The sequence below is a fragment of the Macrosteles quadrilineatus genome, unplaced genomic scaffold, assembly GCF_028750875.1.
Source record: "Macrosteles quadrilineatus isolate MER2022 unplaced genomic scaffold, UCM_ALF_1.0 Scaffold_2__2_contigs__length_208266976, whole genome shotgun sequence".
NCBI classification, from domain to species: Eukaryota; Metazoa; Arthropoda; class Insecta; order Hemiptera; family Cicadellidae; genus Macrosteles; species Macrosteles quadrilineatus.
Window position 1 is genome coordinate 91,886,531 of NW_026542595.1, and position 19,438 is coordinate 91,905,968.

General features: G+C 34.9%; 2 protein-coding genes across 5 annotated transcripts in view; one reads left to right on the forward strand and one right to left on the reverse strand.

Annotated features, from left to right (window-relative positions):
* The window catches only part of LOC128985460 (tyrosine-protein kinase Btk29A), a 90,240-nt gene that overhangs the window by 55,280 nt on the left and 15,522 nt on the right, over positions 1-19,438 (reverse strand). For 3 of the 4 annotated variants that reach the window (XM_054404951.1, XM_054404950.1, XM_054404954.1), the window contains exon 3: positions 16,446-16,496. The exons of the other annotated variant lie outside the window; for it this stretch is intronic. In XM_054404951.1, coding sequence (XP_054260926.1) covers positions 16,446-16,496 — 51 coding nt within the window. The remainder of the gene's footprint in view (positions 1-16,445; positions 16,497-19,438) is intronic. 4 annotated transcript variants of the gene reach the window in all.
* LOC128985459 (uncharacterized) lies at positions 6,359-9,644 on the forward strand. The gene is made up of 2 exons (XM_054404949.1): positions 6,359-6,512; positions 7,072-9,644. The coding sequence occupies exons 1-2, from the start codon at positions 6,437-6,439 to the stop codon at positions 9,360-9,362; spliced, it is 2,367 nt and encodes a 788-aa protein (XP_054260924.1). The 5' UTR covers positions 6,359-6,436; the 3' UTR covers positions 9,363-9,644.

Sequence of the window (19,438 nt, forward strand, 5' to 3'; positions counted from 1 at the left end):
CAGAACACCACAGACTCTCCTCACTAATCAATATCTCCCACCCAGCCTACACACTGTAGTCATTGACACACTGTCTACATGTAGTGTGAGTGTGATGTAGCCAAGATGTAGACTGTGTTGTCATGGTGACAGAACACCACAGACTCTCCTCACTAATCAATATCTCCCACCCAGCCTACACACTGTAGTCATAGACACACTGTCTACATGTAGTGTGAGTGTGATGTAGCCAAGATGTAGACTGTGTTGTCATGGTGACAGAACACCACACACTCTCCTCACTAATCAATATCTCCCACCCAGCCTACACACTGTAGTCATTGACACACTGTCTACATGTAGTGTGAGTGTGATGTAGCCAAGATGTAGACTGTGTTGTCATGGTGACAGAACACCACAGACTCTCCTCACTAATCAATATCTCCCACCCAGCCTACACACTGTAGTCATAGACACACTGTCTACATGTAGTGTGATTGTGATGTAGACTGTGTTGTCATGGTGACAGAACACCACAGACTCTCCTCACTAATCAATATCTCCCACCCAGCCTACACACTGTAGTCATTGACACACTGTCTACATGTAGTGTGAGTGTGATGTAGCCAAGATGTAGACTGTGTTGTCATGGTGACAGAACACCACAGACTCTCCTCACTAATCAATATCTCCCACCCAGCCTACACACTGTAGTCATTGACACACTGTCTACATGTAGTGTGAGTGTGATGTAGCCAAGATGTAGACTGTGTTGTCATGGTGACAGAACACCACAGACTCTCCTCACTAATCAATATCTCCCACCCAGCCTACACACTGTAGTCATTGAAACACTGTCTACATGTAGTGTGAGTGTGATGTAGCCAAGATGTAGACTGTGTTGTCATGGTGACAGAACACCACAGACTCTCCTCACTAATCAATATCTCCCACCCAGCCTACACACTGTAGTCATTGACACACTGTCTACATGTAGTGTGAGTGTGATGTAGCCAAGATGTAGACTGTGTTGTCATGGTGACAGAACACCACAGACTCTCCTCACTAATCAATATCTCCCACCCAGCCTACACACTGTAGTCATTGACACACTGTCTACATGAAGTGTGAGTGTGATGTAGCCAAGATGTAGACTGTGTTGTCATGGTGACAGAACACCACAGACTCTCCTCACTAATCAATATCTCCCACCCAGCCTACACATTGTAGTCATTGACACACTGTCTACATGTAGTGTGAGTGTGATGTAGCCAAGATGTAGACTGTGTTGTCATGGTGACAGAACACCACAGACTCTCCTCACTAATCAATATTTCCCACCCAGCCTACACAATGTAGTCATTGACACACTGTCTACATGTAGTGTGAGTGTGATGTAGTCAAGATGTAGACTGTGTTGTCATGGTGACAGAACACCACAGACTCTCCTCACTAATCAATATCTCCCACCCACCTACACACTGTAGTCATTGACACACTGTCTACATGTAGTGTGAGTGTGATGTAGCCAAGATGTAGACTGTGTTGTCATGGTGACAGAACACCACAGACTCTCCTCACTAATCAATATTTCCCACCCAGCCTACACACTGTAGTCATAGACACACTGTCTACATGTAGTGTGAGTGTGATGTAGCCAAAATGTAGACTGTGTTGTCATGGTGACAGAACACCACAGACTCTCCTCACTAATCAATATCTCCCACCCACCTACACACTGTAGTCATTGACACACTGTCTACATGTAGTGTGAGTGTGATGTAGCCAAGATGTAGACTGTGTTGTCATGGTGACAGAACACCACAGACTCTCCTCACTAATCAATATTTCCCACCCAGCCTACACACTGTAGTCATTGACACACTGTCTACATGTAGTGTGAGTGTGATGTAGTCAAGATGTAGACTGTGTTGTCATGGTGACAGAACACCACAGACTCTCCTCACTAATCAATATCTCCCACCCACCTACACACTGTAGTCATTGACACACTGTCTACATGTAGTGTGAGTGTGATGTAGCCAAGATGTAGCCAATGTTGTCATGGTGACAGAACACCACAAGAATTCAACACACAGAACATTCTTCAAAAGATATTTTGTTTGTTTATAGATCCGATTGTACACACTCAAGTTATTTAAACTGGTATCATTTTAGATAAGGTACTGATAACTGATTTCATATATATTCTTTTTTTTAGTTCAAGTGGAAACCTAGTAAAGGGAGTACATTTTATTGGTTACCCCGCAAATAATTGATTATGTAAACGTTTCTATACGTTTGAAATTTTGTACTCCTATTAATTGATATAACAGTTGTAACTCTTTTTGAAATATGTAGGCCTATTAACTTTCACTATTTATACAACTGGATATTCCACCCCCAAGTTGTTGTATGTTTTTCATCAAAACCGTTGTAGTTGATGTGAGCCAACATAAGATTGTGCTGATCTAAATTACTAATTTCTGTTGAATACACAAACTTGTTTACTACCGTAAGTCAAACTAATGAAATGACTTATTGTGAACTATAGTAACTGTTATGACTCATTAACTTGGCCAGGAACAAAAAAATAGTTATAAAGTAGAATTTTAGACACCAGCACATTCTTTAACTTGTTCACACAACTATGTTCTTAACATAAAATTGGCGACAGCTGGTCCAAATAGATAGGTAATCTACTTTAGTATCCAATGGTCAATGATATTAAGCTACAATACTAATACAATAGTTAGTAAAATTAAAATTAATACTTGCTAACTATTAGCAATTTTATTGTCTTTTTTGAGAATTGTACAGCCTATTATGTTAATAAACTGGGTATCCGGGTTATAACAACTGCATCAGGTGAAACTATCTGTGTGTATACAGCTGGCCAACTTCACCAAGAGCACTTATTGTTACCGTACCGGCTATGTCACTGTACCAGCTGACATAATAAACTAAAAATAAATTGGTTAATGATTAAAACCCCTTTAAGATCAGTACAATTTCTATAGTATCAATTTAATACCCCCCCCCCAAAAAAAAAAAAAAAATCACTAAAATTAATGTTGAGGTTTACATTAATAAAAGGAGATTTTATATTTAATCCCCCAGAGTCTCGCCCCATTTGCAACTTATAATTTTGTATCTTGTAAAGTTTTGTCACTTAATTTGCATTACCTCAACACTTAATTAGACCAAAGGCATTTGGCCAGACTAATGACACTTTCCATGCATAAATTAACATAATGTGAAAAGTTTTGTGTTACTTCAAATACAGCCTATTTTATTTAACACACATCAGATGCAAAATTTAATATTCCTGGTTGTAGTTCAAAAAATGTTTTGTATAACTTTATGGCAAATCTCTGATCTAAAAAGGTCCAATCTTAGATGAAAATCTTGCAAATATATATTAATGTTCATACCAAACCACAACAGATCTTACCTCCCTATTGGTTAATCACTTAGAAATCACTTGAATTTAATTTACAATATTAAGCTAGTATTGCATGGACACAATAGGTATAATGAATGGAAGCAGGAAGTATTGACTCACCGGGGAGGGTGTGAGAGCAGATACTGAGCCACACCCGCCACCCGAATCACCACCCCAATCCCACCCAAAATACAACCCCTCACCTCCGGGACCCACCACTACCCTCCCATCTCTTGCACTTCTTACAATTGTGTAATCATTTTGGTAATCACATTCAGTTTTAGAAATAAATAATTCAAAGACATATTTGATTGTTAGTTTATTCTTTCAGCCAACTACCAAACCTGTAAATTTACAAATTAAATAAACATTTTTCATTGATTTTAAACCTGAAACCTAAAGTGAATGCATATTACTGTATGTTTTCTACTTTCAATATTCAAAGTTAGGAACCTATAAAATATGGGGAAAATTTTGTATGAAATAATTAAGCCAAGACTAATTATTAATTGTATTAATTAATCACAGGCAACATAAACTGGGTTGAATAAAAAGGGAAAGTTTAAACTTGTGCTTAGTTTCTCTGGTTAACAAGTGAATTTTACTGCAAATAAAATAAAATTTTATTTTCTACTACTTCAGGAAACCAAGTGAAAGAACATTTATTGATATTGTTACAGTTGAAATTTATTTACTCAAGTGATGCAATTCACACATGTTTTTGTATTACTTATTGACACTAGTTATTTCACTTTTGAAGCACTGACATGAAACTAAATTGGACATTATACTTTTACATTAAAGCTGCTAAACTCATGACTAGTGTGTAACTAGAGGTGTGCCACACTGATATTTTCAGTCAAGCCAAACTAGAGGTAATAGCGTGATCATCTCCTGCGATCGTGGATACATCATCGTCGGCTTCTGGGAACACTGCAAAATCCTGAATATCTTCTTAAGTCCAAGAAAGGTAATAATTGTGAGGGGGTTTGTCTGTGCTGGTTCCACAGTATATGTGAATGAGCAACGCTGAATACCAACGCTTGAGCAATGACACTAAGTGGTATGCAACCGACCTGATTGCCTAATTTCTTCTGATCAGGCCCTTCAACAAAATAATATTTTCTCATATTTTTCAATGCTGAATAATTCAAAGCCAACTAATGAGATTAATGATAGACACAGAAAAATTTTTAACATTAATGTCCACAAAGTCCCTGGATCTGGCGATAGAAGCACTGAGAAACCAAATAATGGTGTTGACAAATCCAAATTGTTATCCATTTTGCCTGATCAAGATCTATCTCATGATGCTGTTCGAACCTTCTTTCGCACTTATAATTCTGCTGATAGAACTCTTTTGCCCATCAAAGCTCGTCTTCAAAAACAAGGTTTTAGCCTTGCGCTTATCAAGGACCTTTAATAATGGTACCTTGCCAAGCTTGCTGGTACCCTAGGCAATTCAATTCAAACATTCTTTATTTCGTAATTGTACATGAAATTCGTACATAGAATTGCGTCAACAATATTTCTCGACTACATTAAAAACTAAACATACTAAAACTCTTCCAATGAATACAGCGGTCTTGAAATTAAATAATTCTTTAGCAATTTTTTAAACTTAATAATACTTCTTTTTTAGTATTATTGGGTAAATCATTATAAAATTTTCCTCCAACATGTTGTTTTTTTTTTTTTTTTTTTTTTAACTCTAGTTTATGAATAGGCATTGATATGTTTTGCCTGTTTCTAGTATTGTAAGAATTACTTTCCCCTAGTAAACCCAATTCATCAAAGTGAAGCCTACAATACATGATCACTTCATAAATATACAAACTATAACTGTCATGATGCCAAAATTTTTTAAATGCTCTTTGACAGTATCTTGCCATTTTAGATTATGCATTATTCTTAAAGCTTTTTTTGGTTCAATGTTCTATTGACCGATTACATAATAAAAGAAAATTAAAAAAAAAAAATTCTTCACGTAGAGTAAAGCAAGTGGCCAGTCCAACCTCAATATAAAGTATGGAAATGACATATGTTGCATAACTAAGAAAACTAACTAGCTCCAACGGACAAATACTATCTCCCTACCACCAGTAACTATTCCATTCAAAATTTTGTCTATCCTCTTTCACACATTACTTCTTGGCACTCACCGAAACTAACCACTCCCCTGATATTCTCAGGGACACTTCAAATTGTTTCTCTATCTCACAAGACTATAGATGTGATGAGTCTTCTCAGGTCTATATCAGTGGAAATAGTGTCATGATTGCAGTTAGTAATGATATATCCTCCATAATTCCCACCCAACCCGCAACTTCGAATGCCTTTTGGTACAGTTGGTTTTTGGGTTCAATCTTAAGCTTGTTTTGTTGTGTATCTATATTCCTTCAAATACGCTGTCTGAATCCTCCCCTATTAATATTGTACTATGTATTCAGCATCAGGATCATGTAATGCCGACTGAATGGTGTCTCTCTCTCTCTCATAAACAAGGCTGACCAGTCTCCAGAAGTTAGGTTCAGTTTAAAAAAACATGTTTAAAACCTAAACATCTGTGGTAAGTACAATATTCTACTCTTTATCGAAATAATTAATGATAAACATCATTTTTAAGATACTTGTTATTAAAATTACTACTAACAGACAAATTATACTTCTAATACCACGTATCTTGTATTATTGTTATGTTATAAATCTGCAATGAATCCACAGGGGCCACATAGATTGAAATTTGCGGTTCCAATGTTTATTACATTGTTAGATTGTGGCTTCAAAAGAATAGTTTGAAGACTATAATACTACAATAACTAGTTTAAGGTTAGAATTATAAAAATAACCAAGCCAAAACAGTTGCCCAAAACTGATTTTTAAGATACGTGTTATTGTAGTTTACAATCCTTTTGTTTCAGATGCAGCATACGTGGTATTCAATACTACAGCAACAAAACTTTTCAACTTTAAATTAAGTTTGAGGAATATTTAGTAGGCCTATCAAGGAAAATGACTGAACCAACGGGAAGCGAAGATGATTTTATTGACGATATTATGAATCAATTGATGGTTGAAAATACAGTGCGTAAGTATTACATTTATTTTAACACAAAACCATATTATTAATGATAATGTTCAGTCTAATAATGTTAATAAGTTAAACCTTTGACTGATTTTCATAGAGATAATTTCATAAGCGTTTCATTAAGTTTTTTTTTATTGAATTATAGATTAATAGAATATTGATAACCTAACCTATATATCAATATAAAACACATTTCTATAGTTAAAAACCGAATGAGCCACTCATCATACTGTACCTATTTTCATTATGTTCATTAGGTTTCCTTAGTAATCGCTAAGTTCTTAATGGAATTTCAGTGAAGCCTACTAGTTAATACTGACTTCCAATGTAACTGTTTACAGCTTTCATTGATTTATGCTGTAGTGGATGCAGCTAGCCACTTAAGGCCCTCTTAACAATTCAACACCGAATGCAAATTCAACACCGTACTAAATTCATCTATTAATTTGTTTAGATTTGGGATTTTAAAAACCTTTGGAAGAACGTCTTTCCAGGTGAACTGTGGAAAACATAAAAATATATTACAGATAGGCCACTAACTCATGATTTTTAATTACAGGGTTAGTGCACGATGATACACTGAATCAAGAGCTTGACACTGGGCCTACTTCTGAAGAAGATCAAGTGTTAACTCCACACTTGTTTGAAGAAAATTTTAATCTCATTGAGGCTGATGTGGTTCTGGAAGATGGTTTGAACATAAGCGATGTTGTTGGACAACAAATTATTTTAACAGAAGATTCTTTTGAAAAAAGTGCAAACAATAATATCATATCAGATCAGCAAGTGGATGTTAAAAGATCAAGTAAATGTAACATTAACAATACACATCGTGTTTCACCTAATGATTTTGATGATATGGAAGAAGATCCTGATGACCCTGACTTCATTTTTCCTGCAAGTGACGGGAATAGTTCTGATTCAGAACATAGTAGGCCTACAGCAAACAGTGAAGATACCGGAGAGCAGAATGTAACGATAGAGACAAACCAAAGATCAGAAGAAAATCAGAGGACTGTGGTAGAAGAATTTGGTGATTTAAGTGAGAATAACAGCTCACAAGATGCACAGGCCCAAGTGGGTAGGAAAAGAAAAAGGAGCAAGAAAGCTGTGCCTTCTGAATGGGAGGTAAATAGAAATAAACATCGTCGTATGACTGGGCAAACGTATACTGGCTTTACTAGAAGAATGGTTGGTGATAAGATTGTAGTTAAAAAAGGTGGAGAAAAAGAAGAAAGAAAACTGGGCCCAAAGTGTAACTCCAAAATTTGCAATGCTAATAAAAAGAGGCGTTGCGGTGAATTTTCTGAAGAAGATCGGAAGAGTATTTTTAAAAATTTCTGGGACTTGTCGTGGAATGAAAAAAAATTGTTTGTGAATTCATTTATTACAAGAACAAAACCTAAACGAAGAACTATAGGGGACCCTGGTAATAGCAGGAGAAAGGGTACATTTACGTACTTTTTAAGACTGAGAGGTGAAAATAAGCAGGTATGTAAAAAGTTTTTTTTAAATACCTTGGCTTTAAAAGAGTGGATGACACACAATTGGCTGGATAAAGAAGATAGTGTTTTGATTGAAGAAGCAGCTAATGAAAACCTCGATCTTACTAATACTAACAATAATGCAAACGATGGATCAAGACATGGAAGAAGAAGTGAAAAGGAAAAGGTTATAGAGGAATGGCTGGATAGTCTTCCAAAAGTTCCTTCACACTACTGTAGGAAGTCGTCCAAAAAATTATACCTTGAACCAGTTTGGGAATCGAAAAAAGCAATGTTCAATGAATTTAAAAAATATGCTATAGCTAATCAAAAACCTTGGGGTAGTATAACATTATTCATGAGTGTCTTTGAAAGGAAAAATTTGTCTATATATGTTCCAAAGAAGGATCAATGTGATGTATGTTCTTCTTTCAAAGTTGGGAATATTTCGAAGGAAACATATGATAACCATCTAAAAGAAAAAGAGAGAGCTAGGGATGAAAAAGAAAGAGATAAACAACGAGCAATTGCGGAAGAAATTTATTGTTTGACTGTTGATGTAGAAGCAGTGAAGCTGACACCTCTCACAAGAGCTAGCGCTATGTATTATAAAACGAAACTTTGTTCACACAACTACACGGTCTATAATCTAGCCACCAAGCATTGTACGTGTTATTGGTTTAACGAAGTAGAGGGAGATCTGTCAGCCAATACTTTTGCTACATGCATTACAGACTACCTAAAAGAACATTGCTTGAGCCCTATCCGCCCCATCATCATATATTCCGATGGTGCCACAAACCAAAATAGAAACCAGATTTTGGCTAACGCGCTGTTACATTTTGCAGTACAAAATAATGTACAAGTGTCCCAAAAGTTCTTGATAAAGGGGCACACTCATATGGAGGGTGACTTTGTTCATGCAAAAATCGAAGAAAGACTAAAGGGCAAAGAAGTGTACGTGCCACATGAATTTGTTAAATATACACAGGAGGCTAGGCAGAAGCCTTTTCCATATAACACAAAATACCTCACCCATGATTTTTTTAAAGACTTTAGTAAATTATCCTACTACGATTCAATCAGACCAGGACGGACTAAGGGCGACCCAGTTGTTGTAGACATTCATTGCCTTCAATATGATCCGAAAGAAGTAAGGATTAAATACAAGCTTAACTTCGATGAAGAATTACAAGATTTACCGAGGAGGCCAGCCAAAGTAGGAAAAGACATGCAACCTTCACAGTTGTTTAAGCATAGACTTCCTTTAACAGAGTCAAAGTGGAAGCATCTCCAGGAATTAAAGACTGTAATTCCCAGTGATTACCATCAATTCTACGATTCCTTACCATATAAGAAGGCGTAGTTAAAAATCTAAAATGATAGGCTAAACATTTTTTCAAATAATGTCGTATCTTTTTTATCAATAACAAGTGATTTTATAACAGTACTGAAAGTTAGGGCCAAGCTATTTCCGATTTTTTAATACTGTACTGGTATTTGTATCCTGTATTTTATTTGACCCTATACTGTAATGATATTTTTATCATGTATTTTATTTGACCTTATACTGTACTGGTATTTTTTATCCTGTATTTTATTTGACCTATGAACTAAATACACCAATTAATACTTTCAATTCTGTGTATTTTTGTCCTTCAACACATGTTTATGGTTTATTTGTCATGATCAATAATTTAAAATGTTTTTTCTGATAACATTCAATACCACGTATCTTAAACAATATGAAGTTTTAATAACACGTAACTTAGGTTTTATTTTTTATTGTTGTTAAATAAACAAAAAATTACATTAAGGCTGTTTAAATCAAGCATGCTAGTTATATTGCATCGTTATAAAATAATATAGTGTATATATAGCCCAAAATGTTAAGAGGAAACAGTTTTTTCATTGTTGTGAAAAGTTAGGATTTTGTAGATACGTGTTATTAGAGTTTAGCCGACGATATGCATCAGTCGTCTGGCCTCCTTTTCACTCTTTGCTGAGAGCATGAGGATGTCAAGCATGGTTTCCTCAGAATGGTTGGAACACATCTTGATATCACAAGGAGGTCCCATCACACTGATGGCTAATAGTCTTGGTCCCCATTCCCTCTCCTCCAGAAGATATATTCAATATGCACATTTACTTTTAAACCTGCTGAACTGTCATGTTGACTCTGATAAACTTGTAGGTGCTATCTAATTTCACTGTTTCTCTGGAACACACTCATAGGGCTTCTTTTTAATGAGACAGTTGAGGCCCAACTACCAGCTGAATTCCTACCTGGATTGAATACAGTGCCTTGGAAATGTCATTTCAATTTCTGTAGACATGTTCATTGTTCAATTAGGCCTACTACTCTGTTACTACATTCAAGAACAACAATGTTAGAAGACTTCACCTATGTGTCTGAAACCGTAACTTCCCGAATGATCTTTGAGTCACACAACAGTGTCCACATCAACAATTTCATAGCCTTTTCAACCGTTTCTAGTCATAGTTGCCATACAAAGGCTATTGTTTGTTATTACATAGCTGTTATGTTCTCACTGGGCAACTCATTATATTTGTAATTATTTTTCATTTTCGGCTTTTTAAGTTTAAATTTTTATTTATTTTGTTACTTCTTTTTAATATTTACCTATTTCTCTTCTTTTCTTATGCATATATTTTCTTATTGCACCCCTATTGTGTATGTGCTGAAAGCAAAAACTCGTTAAATCATGTGTCTATTAGGCTTGTCATAGTTAATATTCAATTAGTCTAGCTACCTTTCTTGTATTTGTTATTTATTTTTAAAATGGCTTGTCAGCTAAATTATTATTTTTTTTATTATTATTTATCCTATACAAATTTTATACATTTGAAATAGATTTTTGACAGATCCTATTGATTTTAGGCAAAATATCACATTTGTGGCTTTGTCTGACTAACTGTGTAAAACCTACTACTGACTCATAAAAAATAAGAAAACATTAATATAAATTGTATTGTGTCCTAGATGTGTGTTTTTTGAAAAAAAAATCAAACCAACAACTTAAATTTTAACACACAAAGAGTTATTGTGTATCAGGTATTCCATTGTAATTTTTAAATATTTTTAAGTTTGATAAATCACAGAAGTTCTGCTAAAAACTAATGAAATCTAATTCTTCCAAAAAAATCTTTGAAACCCAAAAAAAGACTAATGCAGTTTTATGTAAACCAATGGCTATGACAAAGGTTCTGAAATAGAAACGATTCACAGTTGTTTCGTAAGTTTTCCTAGAACAATAATGCTCGTTTGCTGTCATGCGCAATGAATCTGCAGTTAACAGCCATCTTGAGGCTTAAACCACCAATTTACTCTTGACCTTCAATATAAACAATGAAATATTCCTCAATTCTGCATCCTCCTAAAGCTCCTTATTTTTAGACCAAGACAAGCTGGCATTTGACAAATAGAAACTAGTGTAATTAAAGGCATTTTTAAATTTTTATACTTATAATTACATAAAAAATCAAAATTATGTCATGAATCATCTCACCTGAACGAATACTACACTAATTATGTGATAAAAATAAATACATTGTTTTTATTTAGTCTGTAAGGAAAACTTCTTCTCTTAGGACACCCTATTATTTTACTTATTGCTGTCATTTCTTAAAAGACAGAATAAAGCTAAGTTTGAGAAAAAATATTGATATTTTTGAAATTTTAATTCTGGCTGATTCAATATAGGTAGGATTTATGATCCAAGGGCCCCTTGCCCCGTTTTATAGTTTAGGATCCCACTTTAAAGTAGTAGTTCACATGGCACCAAGCTGATGCCTGATGACAGCAAAATCAGTCAGGCCATACAGTGTCCCAATCTCATGACCAAGAGGACTGTTGCAATCATAATTGAAAACTTTGCAACACAAGGTGTGATAAACTAGTTAAGCTATTGCTTTTATCTTAGGGGCTTCTTTATGAATACTGCAGTGTATTAATCTTTTAAACAAATTATATCACAGATTAAAATCCTTAACATTAGTACTTGGCTGGTTTAGGCTTCCACGGATCATCTAATGATTTAATTGTAACTATTTTAATTTTTTGTTCTCTTAAACCTACATTAAGTGGTTACACTTTTGAACACCAGTCACTATAGGAGGTTTTCTTAAAGTTATAATAAAATGCTATTTGCTTTAAAGGTAATATATTTTTTAACCCATAGACACAAATCAGTATCTCTGTTACAAAAGAAAATTGCACTGCCATTTATATATTTACTTGTTAAGAATATGTATTTTATTACTCCTAAAAAAACTTGTTCCTTCTTTGTCATCGATCTCTTTGTCAGCTTTCTCTTGATCCGCTCAGGTTGTTATTCACTAATGTTAATTAATGTTTTTTGTCACACTCCTTCTGAAAACAACTCACGAACAAATGCTACGATGTAAGTAAAACCGTCACTGAACTGCAACAGGATTGCAGGCACACAAGTAGTTTCACCCATTACCTAAGAAAACCACTGCTCACTATGACATAGGGAGCAGATAGGTGAACAGAAAGTTGTATCCAGTTCCTAGAAATAGGCATGGTACAGCAAATGACACGTTGCTGACATCAGGAAAAAATCTATTTAGGCTACGGAGGAATCCCCTGCTCAGGGCCGGTTCTAGGAATTTTTCAGAGTTAAGCAAACACCCAAATCAGCGCCACTTAGAATTCCCCCCCCCCCCCAAACCCATGAACATAACTTAACCGTATTTGTAAATTTTTTCCCAATAATTTTGGGAAGAATTTTTTTTTAAGTTTAGGTAGAAGAATACTAACTTGCAATAAAAGGCTGTTTATTATTCGCAGAAATGTGACATTTATACACTTTTACTCATCATATAAACTATAGCAAAACCAAGGACACACGAAAAAAAACAGGCCGTAATGTAATGCTCGTCAAGCATGACGTCACGATAGAAGACGGCAATGACGCAATGTTTGCCGTTAGTGATCAGCTGCTTGTTTTAATCTTTCCTTCGAAAATAAATAAATAAATACCTACGTCATTGCCGTCTTCTATCGTGACTTCTTTGGGCTGACTGGACTCGCCACCAGATGATTTCTACAAAAGTCTACTCATTGATTTGGCTTTTTTTTCTTCCTCTTCCAAATTCGCCTTACGCTTTCTATGATAAGTGCCAGACGGTTTCTTTTTTTCTGCCATTGTTTTCATAGTTTCGACTCGAATATGTTTTACTCATTAATTCAGTTTATACTTTCTTTTTATTTAATGCGCTAATTATAAATTAAACTTAATGCACTCGTAATAATTCGCTTATCAACAATCATGAATCATCAAAACAATGCCAATACGATACCGACACGGTATAGGCCTACGCACGATTACTAGAAAAATACCGGTATGGATCATAAACATAATAAACATAAACATAAACAAATGACGTTTTTGGACCGAAAATAAACATTATTTAAACATTGCTTAAATGGAACTGCCAAAACATATGTTCAATGCTATTAGTAGGATTCGGGTTAATAGCGTAATTTGTTTATGTTTATGATCCATACTGGTATTTTTCTAGTAATCGTGGGCCTACGTATACAACTAAAAGAGTGCAATACAACGTTAATGCTCTGCTCTAGGATCAGAGGCAGAAAGGAGTGAAAGAAAGGGGAAGTTTCTTGTTGTGACAAGTGGCGCTGCGCGCTTGCTTATCTCGAGCATGAGTGATTCGTGAAATGAAACCCATAGGTGCCGCGCTGGCGCTGACGCTGCTGCCGAGCGTCAGCTCAGTCATTGGCTCAGTTCAAATCGAGCCTGCAAATGGCATTGAGTCCTTGAGTTGTAGTGCTGTACAAATATACACAATTTTCAAGTGCTGTCGGTACAAACAGAATAAATGCCTTTATTGTGGTGCTTTGAATACTTGAACTCTGAGCAAAAATAAAAAAAATTACGTTGTTCATGTAAAAAAAATGTTCCGTTGGCGCCACTTTTTCGTGGCGCCATATGCGGCCGCGTAGTTCGCGTATGGGTTAAACTGGCCCTGCCCCTGCTTGGCGCCCAAAGAAGTGTTAACAATACAAAATTTCAAATTGTTTTGAACTAGTTTATGATGGACACAATGCAGCAAGGATAGGTGAAAAACAACATTTCTGATTTGAGGTGCAATCATGAAAAATCCAACAATCCCGTCACTTGACACCCAATCTGACAACTTTTTAGGTGGGCCCTTCCAACCAAGCTCTGTCACAACAGTCAGGAGAACACCTCAATATTGTACACTAGATCTGATGGAGATGGGGCTCAACCCCTCAATCAACAGCCACATCTCTTAGCAGGGAAGACATCTGCTACATTTGGTGTGATCTTGAATTCCTTTTGCCTACAACTGTGCAAACTTAGAAACAATAATTTAATTTTTGAGCATCCAACATTCCCAAACACAATAGCACATATGTTACTATAGACAAAAATTCAAGCCTAACAAATCATGCAGAAATCATAACAACAATCACACACTATTATCAAGTTGCAGCAGACAACATCATGATGTTTATCATGACAACAACGATCCCAATACATGATAAACCAACTTTAGGTGGCAATGTTGAGCCAGATGGTATTCTGGTGAACTTGATTCCTATATTCCCTGGCCAATAGTCCTGAAGAATATTTTGCTATTTACTGACTAAAGCATTAAAATTGACATTGATAAATAACATCAAAATCTTGAGTAGGATTTCTGTGAACTGCACAGCAACCTAATCAATCGCTTAGCAAAATATACAATTTTTATATTTCATTCAATTCTCAACAAAACAGTTACGATTATTCATTACAAAATGTATTTAGCCTTGGAAACGTTTACATAAAATAATACCCCTTTAAAAGTCTACTAACAATTCTACTGTCATCTCATCTGCCTGTTGGTTGATCTTATAAATTTATTTTAAATTCATGCATATTGCAAACATTATGCAAGTACAGATTGTACTGTATTGGGATGTAAATAAACGGTATCAGCATTCTGACACATACTTTCTCCCATAAGTTTGTCAACAACCTTTATCATATTGTGTAAGCGGTGAGTGTAAATATACGGAATTGGGATTAGTATAATCTTGTTAAGAATTTAAAGGACTACATACAAAATTTTTATCAAAATCGTTTTGGGCCAGTTTTGTGAAAATCCGATTTTTCCGTTATTTTATGGGGTTTTTTATGGGAAAATAACATAATCTACAATAACTTTTGAACCGTAATTTTTACAGAAATGGGATTTGTACCATTTTCTTTAGAATATAAAGGACTATAACATACCAAATGTTTATCAAAATATTTTGGGCCGTTTTTGGGAAAATCCTATTTTTCCGTTATTTTATGGGGTTTTATGGGAAAATTTCCATAAAAATTAATTTTTTTTTAATGAAAAAACTATCAAAACTTTAAGGACCATAACATACTATGTTAAATTAAAACCGGATTTTTTTTCTAAAATCCTATTTTTGTTATTTTACGGGGTTTTTATGGGAAAATAACATAATTTACCATAACTTTTGAACCGTAATTTTTAGAGAAATGGAATTTGTACCATTTTGTTCAGAATTTAAAGGGCTACAACATACTAAATTTTTATCAAAATCGTTCGGGCCATTTTTGAGAAAATTCGATTTTTCCGGTTTTTTATGGGTTTTTATGGGAAAATCCCCATTAAAAATCAAAATTTCAAAAAAATGAAAAAAACGCCTGGAGATACCATGGATTAGAACCTACATACCAAATTTCATCGAAATCGGACCACAGGTGTAGTCCCTAGCTCTGTACACATCCAGACACACAGACACACACACACACACACACACACACACACACACACAGACATCACTTCGAAAACCACTTTTTTGGGTCCAGGGGGACCCAAAACGAATATATCCACTCAAAACTCAAACTCGAAAATTTTGACGAAAACAATACTTTCTCCATATACTATGGTATAGGGGGAGAAAGTAAAAACTGACAAACTACACAGTGTGATAAAATTATGTGGGTTTGTGTTCTTAGACATATTGCAAGGATCTAAAACTAGTTTTTAGCCAAGCTAAAAATTAACAGTTTTAAATATTTTCCACAACAAAATTGCATTCATGCTTCAATGACCCTACCAAGCAAATATAACAGCCTAACTTTATATTCCTACGTCCATCCAACACTGTTCTCACGAAACGATATCGATAATGTCTTTAGCAACAAATCTTAAAGCTACATGTAAATAGAAGGTACAAAACAAATTACAATTTTCAACATCTGGATTGTTACATTTATGATCATCCAGCTGTCAGTTACTGCACAAATCGTTCAGTAACGTAAATTCATTTGGCAAGACGGGAACACAAATACATTAAACGTGCAAACATAGACCACCACCACCAAGTCATGCAGTGAGAGGTGGGGATGCCTACCCTTATTAACTGGTGTAGAGGGTCTAAGCAGCCTATACCTGGTGCGCCAGCCTGCAAGCCATCACATCACATGCTATATACACACACATAAATGCTTGGGTTACAGGGTTACACGACACATTGCCTTAGTCTTATATATTCTATCTCTTCCTAATTAGAACATCAAAGAGGTAATAGATGTGAGGTACAGTTTTTGACATATTTGAATATTTTGTTTTGAGGTTGTTTGCTCTGTGCTTATTTTCATGCATATATTACACCTTGGGCCGTGACACATTGTACATGCACAAGAGTTCAAAATGGTGATTTTGCCGTGGACCAGTAAAAACAACAAATTAATGAAAAATAAGAGGATAAATAAGAAAAAGAACAGAGTTACAATTCTCTCGACAGTGAGGTTTTACATTGATGTTTCGAGTACCTAAGTTAAGTAGAGTCATGTCTGTATGATAACAAAAATTTTATTTTACCTGAGATAAAGACAACCGATCCCTTCTATTTGTAGTGTCTACAACTATTTCATACTTAGAACTCACGAGTTCATTATCAGATATAAACACTTCTAGGCCTAAATTGTGTAGTTTTTGGAACGCAAGTACCGAATCATGTGTATTTTTTCCTTGGCCATTTTTACTGTCAAATGTACTTAATTAATATTTGTGTATTTTTATTTTTAAATTATCTAGAGCCTAAATTGATGATCTCAACTTCAAGGAACCATGCAACTTGACGTTTTTGGACCAAATGAGTACTATTGAGTTTGACACTACGAAGAGATCATTGGCTGAAGCACAGGTAAAATAAACCTTGGCACAAAGTTCACATTGCCGTACTGAGACTCCACCTAACCACTGTAAATGTGATAGGGTAGAAGGGGGAATTGGATATTAGGGGTAATTGGGTTTTAAGTTTTTAACATTTTACTATAAAATCAACCGTTCTTCATATTAGAAAGATTGTTTAGATCAGTAGTGATTGATGGTAGTTTTAGCGAATTTCCCTTATAGGGAATATTAGCAAATTTCCCTTATAAGGAATAAGCTATTACCGTAGGTCTCATGGTAAGACCTAGACCCGGGACTGATTTACTTTTTCGTTTTGAGGTCCTCAGAGGCCAAAAACACCATCCATTTGAATTCATATATATATATGGTTAGCGCGATAACTCAAGCAAAATTGATCCGATTTTGATGAAATTTGGTACAAACCTGTAAACCTACATTTATTCGAACGAGTTCGCGAACCAGCATAATCGGACCATGGAACAGGGGTTTATGGGGGGTTTTATGGGATAAAAATGGGGTTTTCTAATTTTTGACCCTAATAACAAAAAAATTTGCAAACCCTTTTGTAGAGCTTAAAAAAAGAAATAATTTAGTATATTGAAGCGCTGTTGTATGCCTAACGGTCACAGAGAAAATTCAAAAAAAGTTTAATATAAAATTCCCATGTTAATCTTATGGAGGAAATGAAAACTGTTGTAGTTTACTTGTTAATGGATATATGTTGATAAAATTTGGCAAATTTATTTATTTCATTCTATACTATTGATGTATACTCAATAACACTTTTTACCTTCCCAGTAGCAGCAAACCTAAGCACTCGTTAAATCTAATGTTATTAAAATTGGGAATGAATAAGTCTTATTTAAGGAAATATTTGAGTAAAAATGTATTCAGACAAGTTGAAATTCGCTTAGTCTGCAGGTTTTCTGCGGCGAGGGTATTTTTTACATTCATAGGTTTTTCTTATGTTTGTTACATGTAAATTTAAATCAGTCAAAACATTTTTTTGACCCTTATAACAAACTTTGTCCGAGTAGCCTTGGAAATATTTAAATTATAAATATACCGATCATCTAAAAACAGTCCTACCCATTTGCTCAATGAAAAATTATCCTTCGAGTCAAATTTAATTTACAATACTGCAATAGATATGATAGATGGCAGTGTCAGTGTAAGGCGAGGATCTGACAAAGACGGCAGTGGGAGGGGGCACATACGTCACGCTCCGACATCGACGCGTACGCGTGCCCAGTCATGACTCATCTTTTGCCGGCTACACCACGCACGCTACCGTACCAGTATTATAATTGGCCAATTTTGTTTAATGTTTAGTGTTTTCGTGTTCGTGTCTTACGTGTTATAACGACTCTCCACAGTTATGAAGAGGATTATGTGTTTTTAACTGGTACCTGCTTGAAAATGAACCTTTAGGTTCGAAACCTGGGTCGCTGACCTAAATTCCAGGATCACTGACAGTACTACAGGTATTTAACCTTTTTATTAGTAAATTACGTGATCCAGAGGCTAAACATGCTAAAATGTGGGTTATGTTGTATAGGACAAGGGACAACAAAACAAGTCAAGTTATGTGCAAAATGTTCCACGATTCTTTTTGTAGTGTAGTTTCACATAAACTGCTTTAGGATTGAGAGGTACTCTGGCGTAGTTGGGGCTGGAAGCAAAGTTTCAGTTTTTTACATATAGGAAAAAAAATTTAATTGTAAAATGTAATATTTATGCTTATAAGCCTAACAAGAGCCAAGATATTAATACAATTCGCAACCGTTCAAAATTTGCTTACTTTTTAGTTATGTTAAAATGGAATATGTTTAGTACTGGTAGCCTAATATTTGCACAGTCATATTGTTAAGTTCCTTTATAAAAACACCATCCACAGACATTAGTAAAAGAGAGAAACAGAAATACATAGGAACAGGTACTCAATTAGTAATTGGTAAATGATACAATTAATTGTTAAGTATTATTTTTTAATTGTTAAAACCCATGTAAGTAAACATATCACATAATGTTCTATTATTCTTTATAGACAAAGCTAGAATTCCTGATATCACCAAAAAAATATACAAGTTAAAATGTGCGCAGGTAAGTGTGAATACCGGTAGTTGTCTCCAATCGCCGTAGTAATTTTTTCCTGAATTTATATTAAAAAAATAGTCTACTACACACAGGCTTAATAACACTTAATTA

Bases quoted from the DNA above. Each gene is read 5' to 3' on its own strand.
- LOC128985459 (XM_054404949.1), top strand. From the start codon at position 6,437: ATGACTGAACCAACGGGAAGCGAAGATGATTTTATTGACGATATTATG. The intron at 6,513-7,071 runs GTAAGTATTACA...TTTTAATTACAG, and splicing joins GATGGTTGAAAATACAGTGC to GGTTAGTGCACGATGATACA.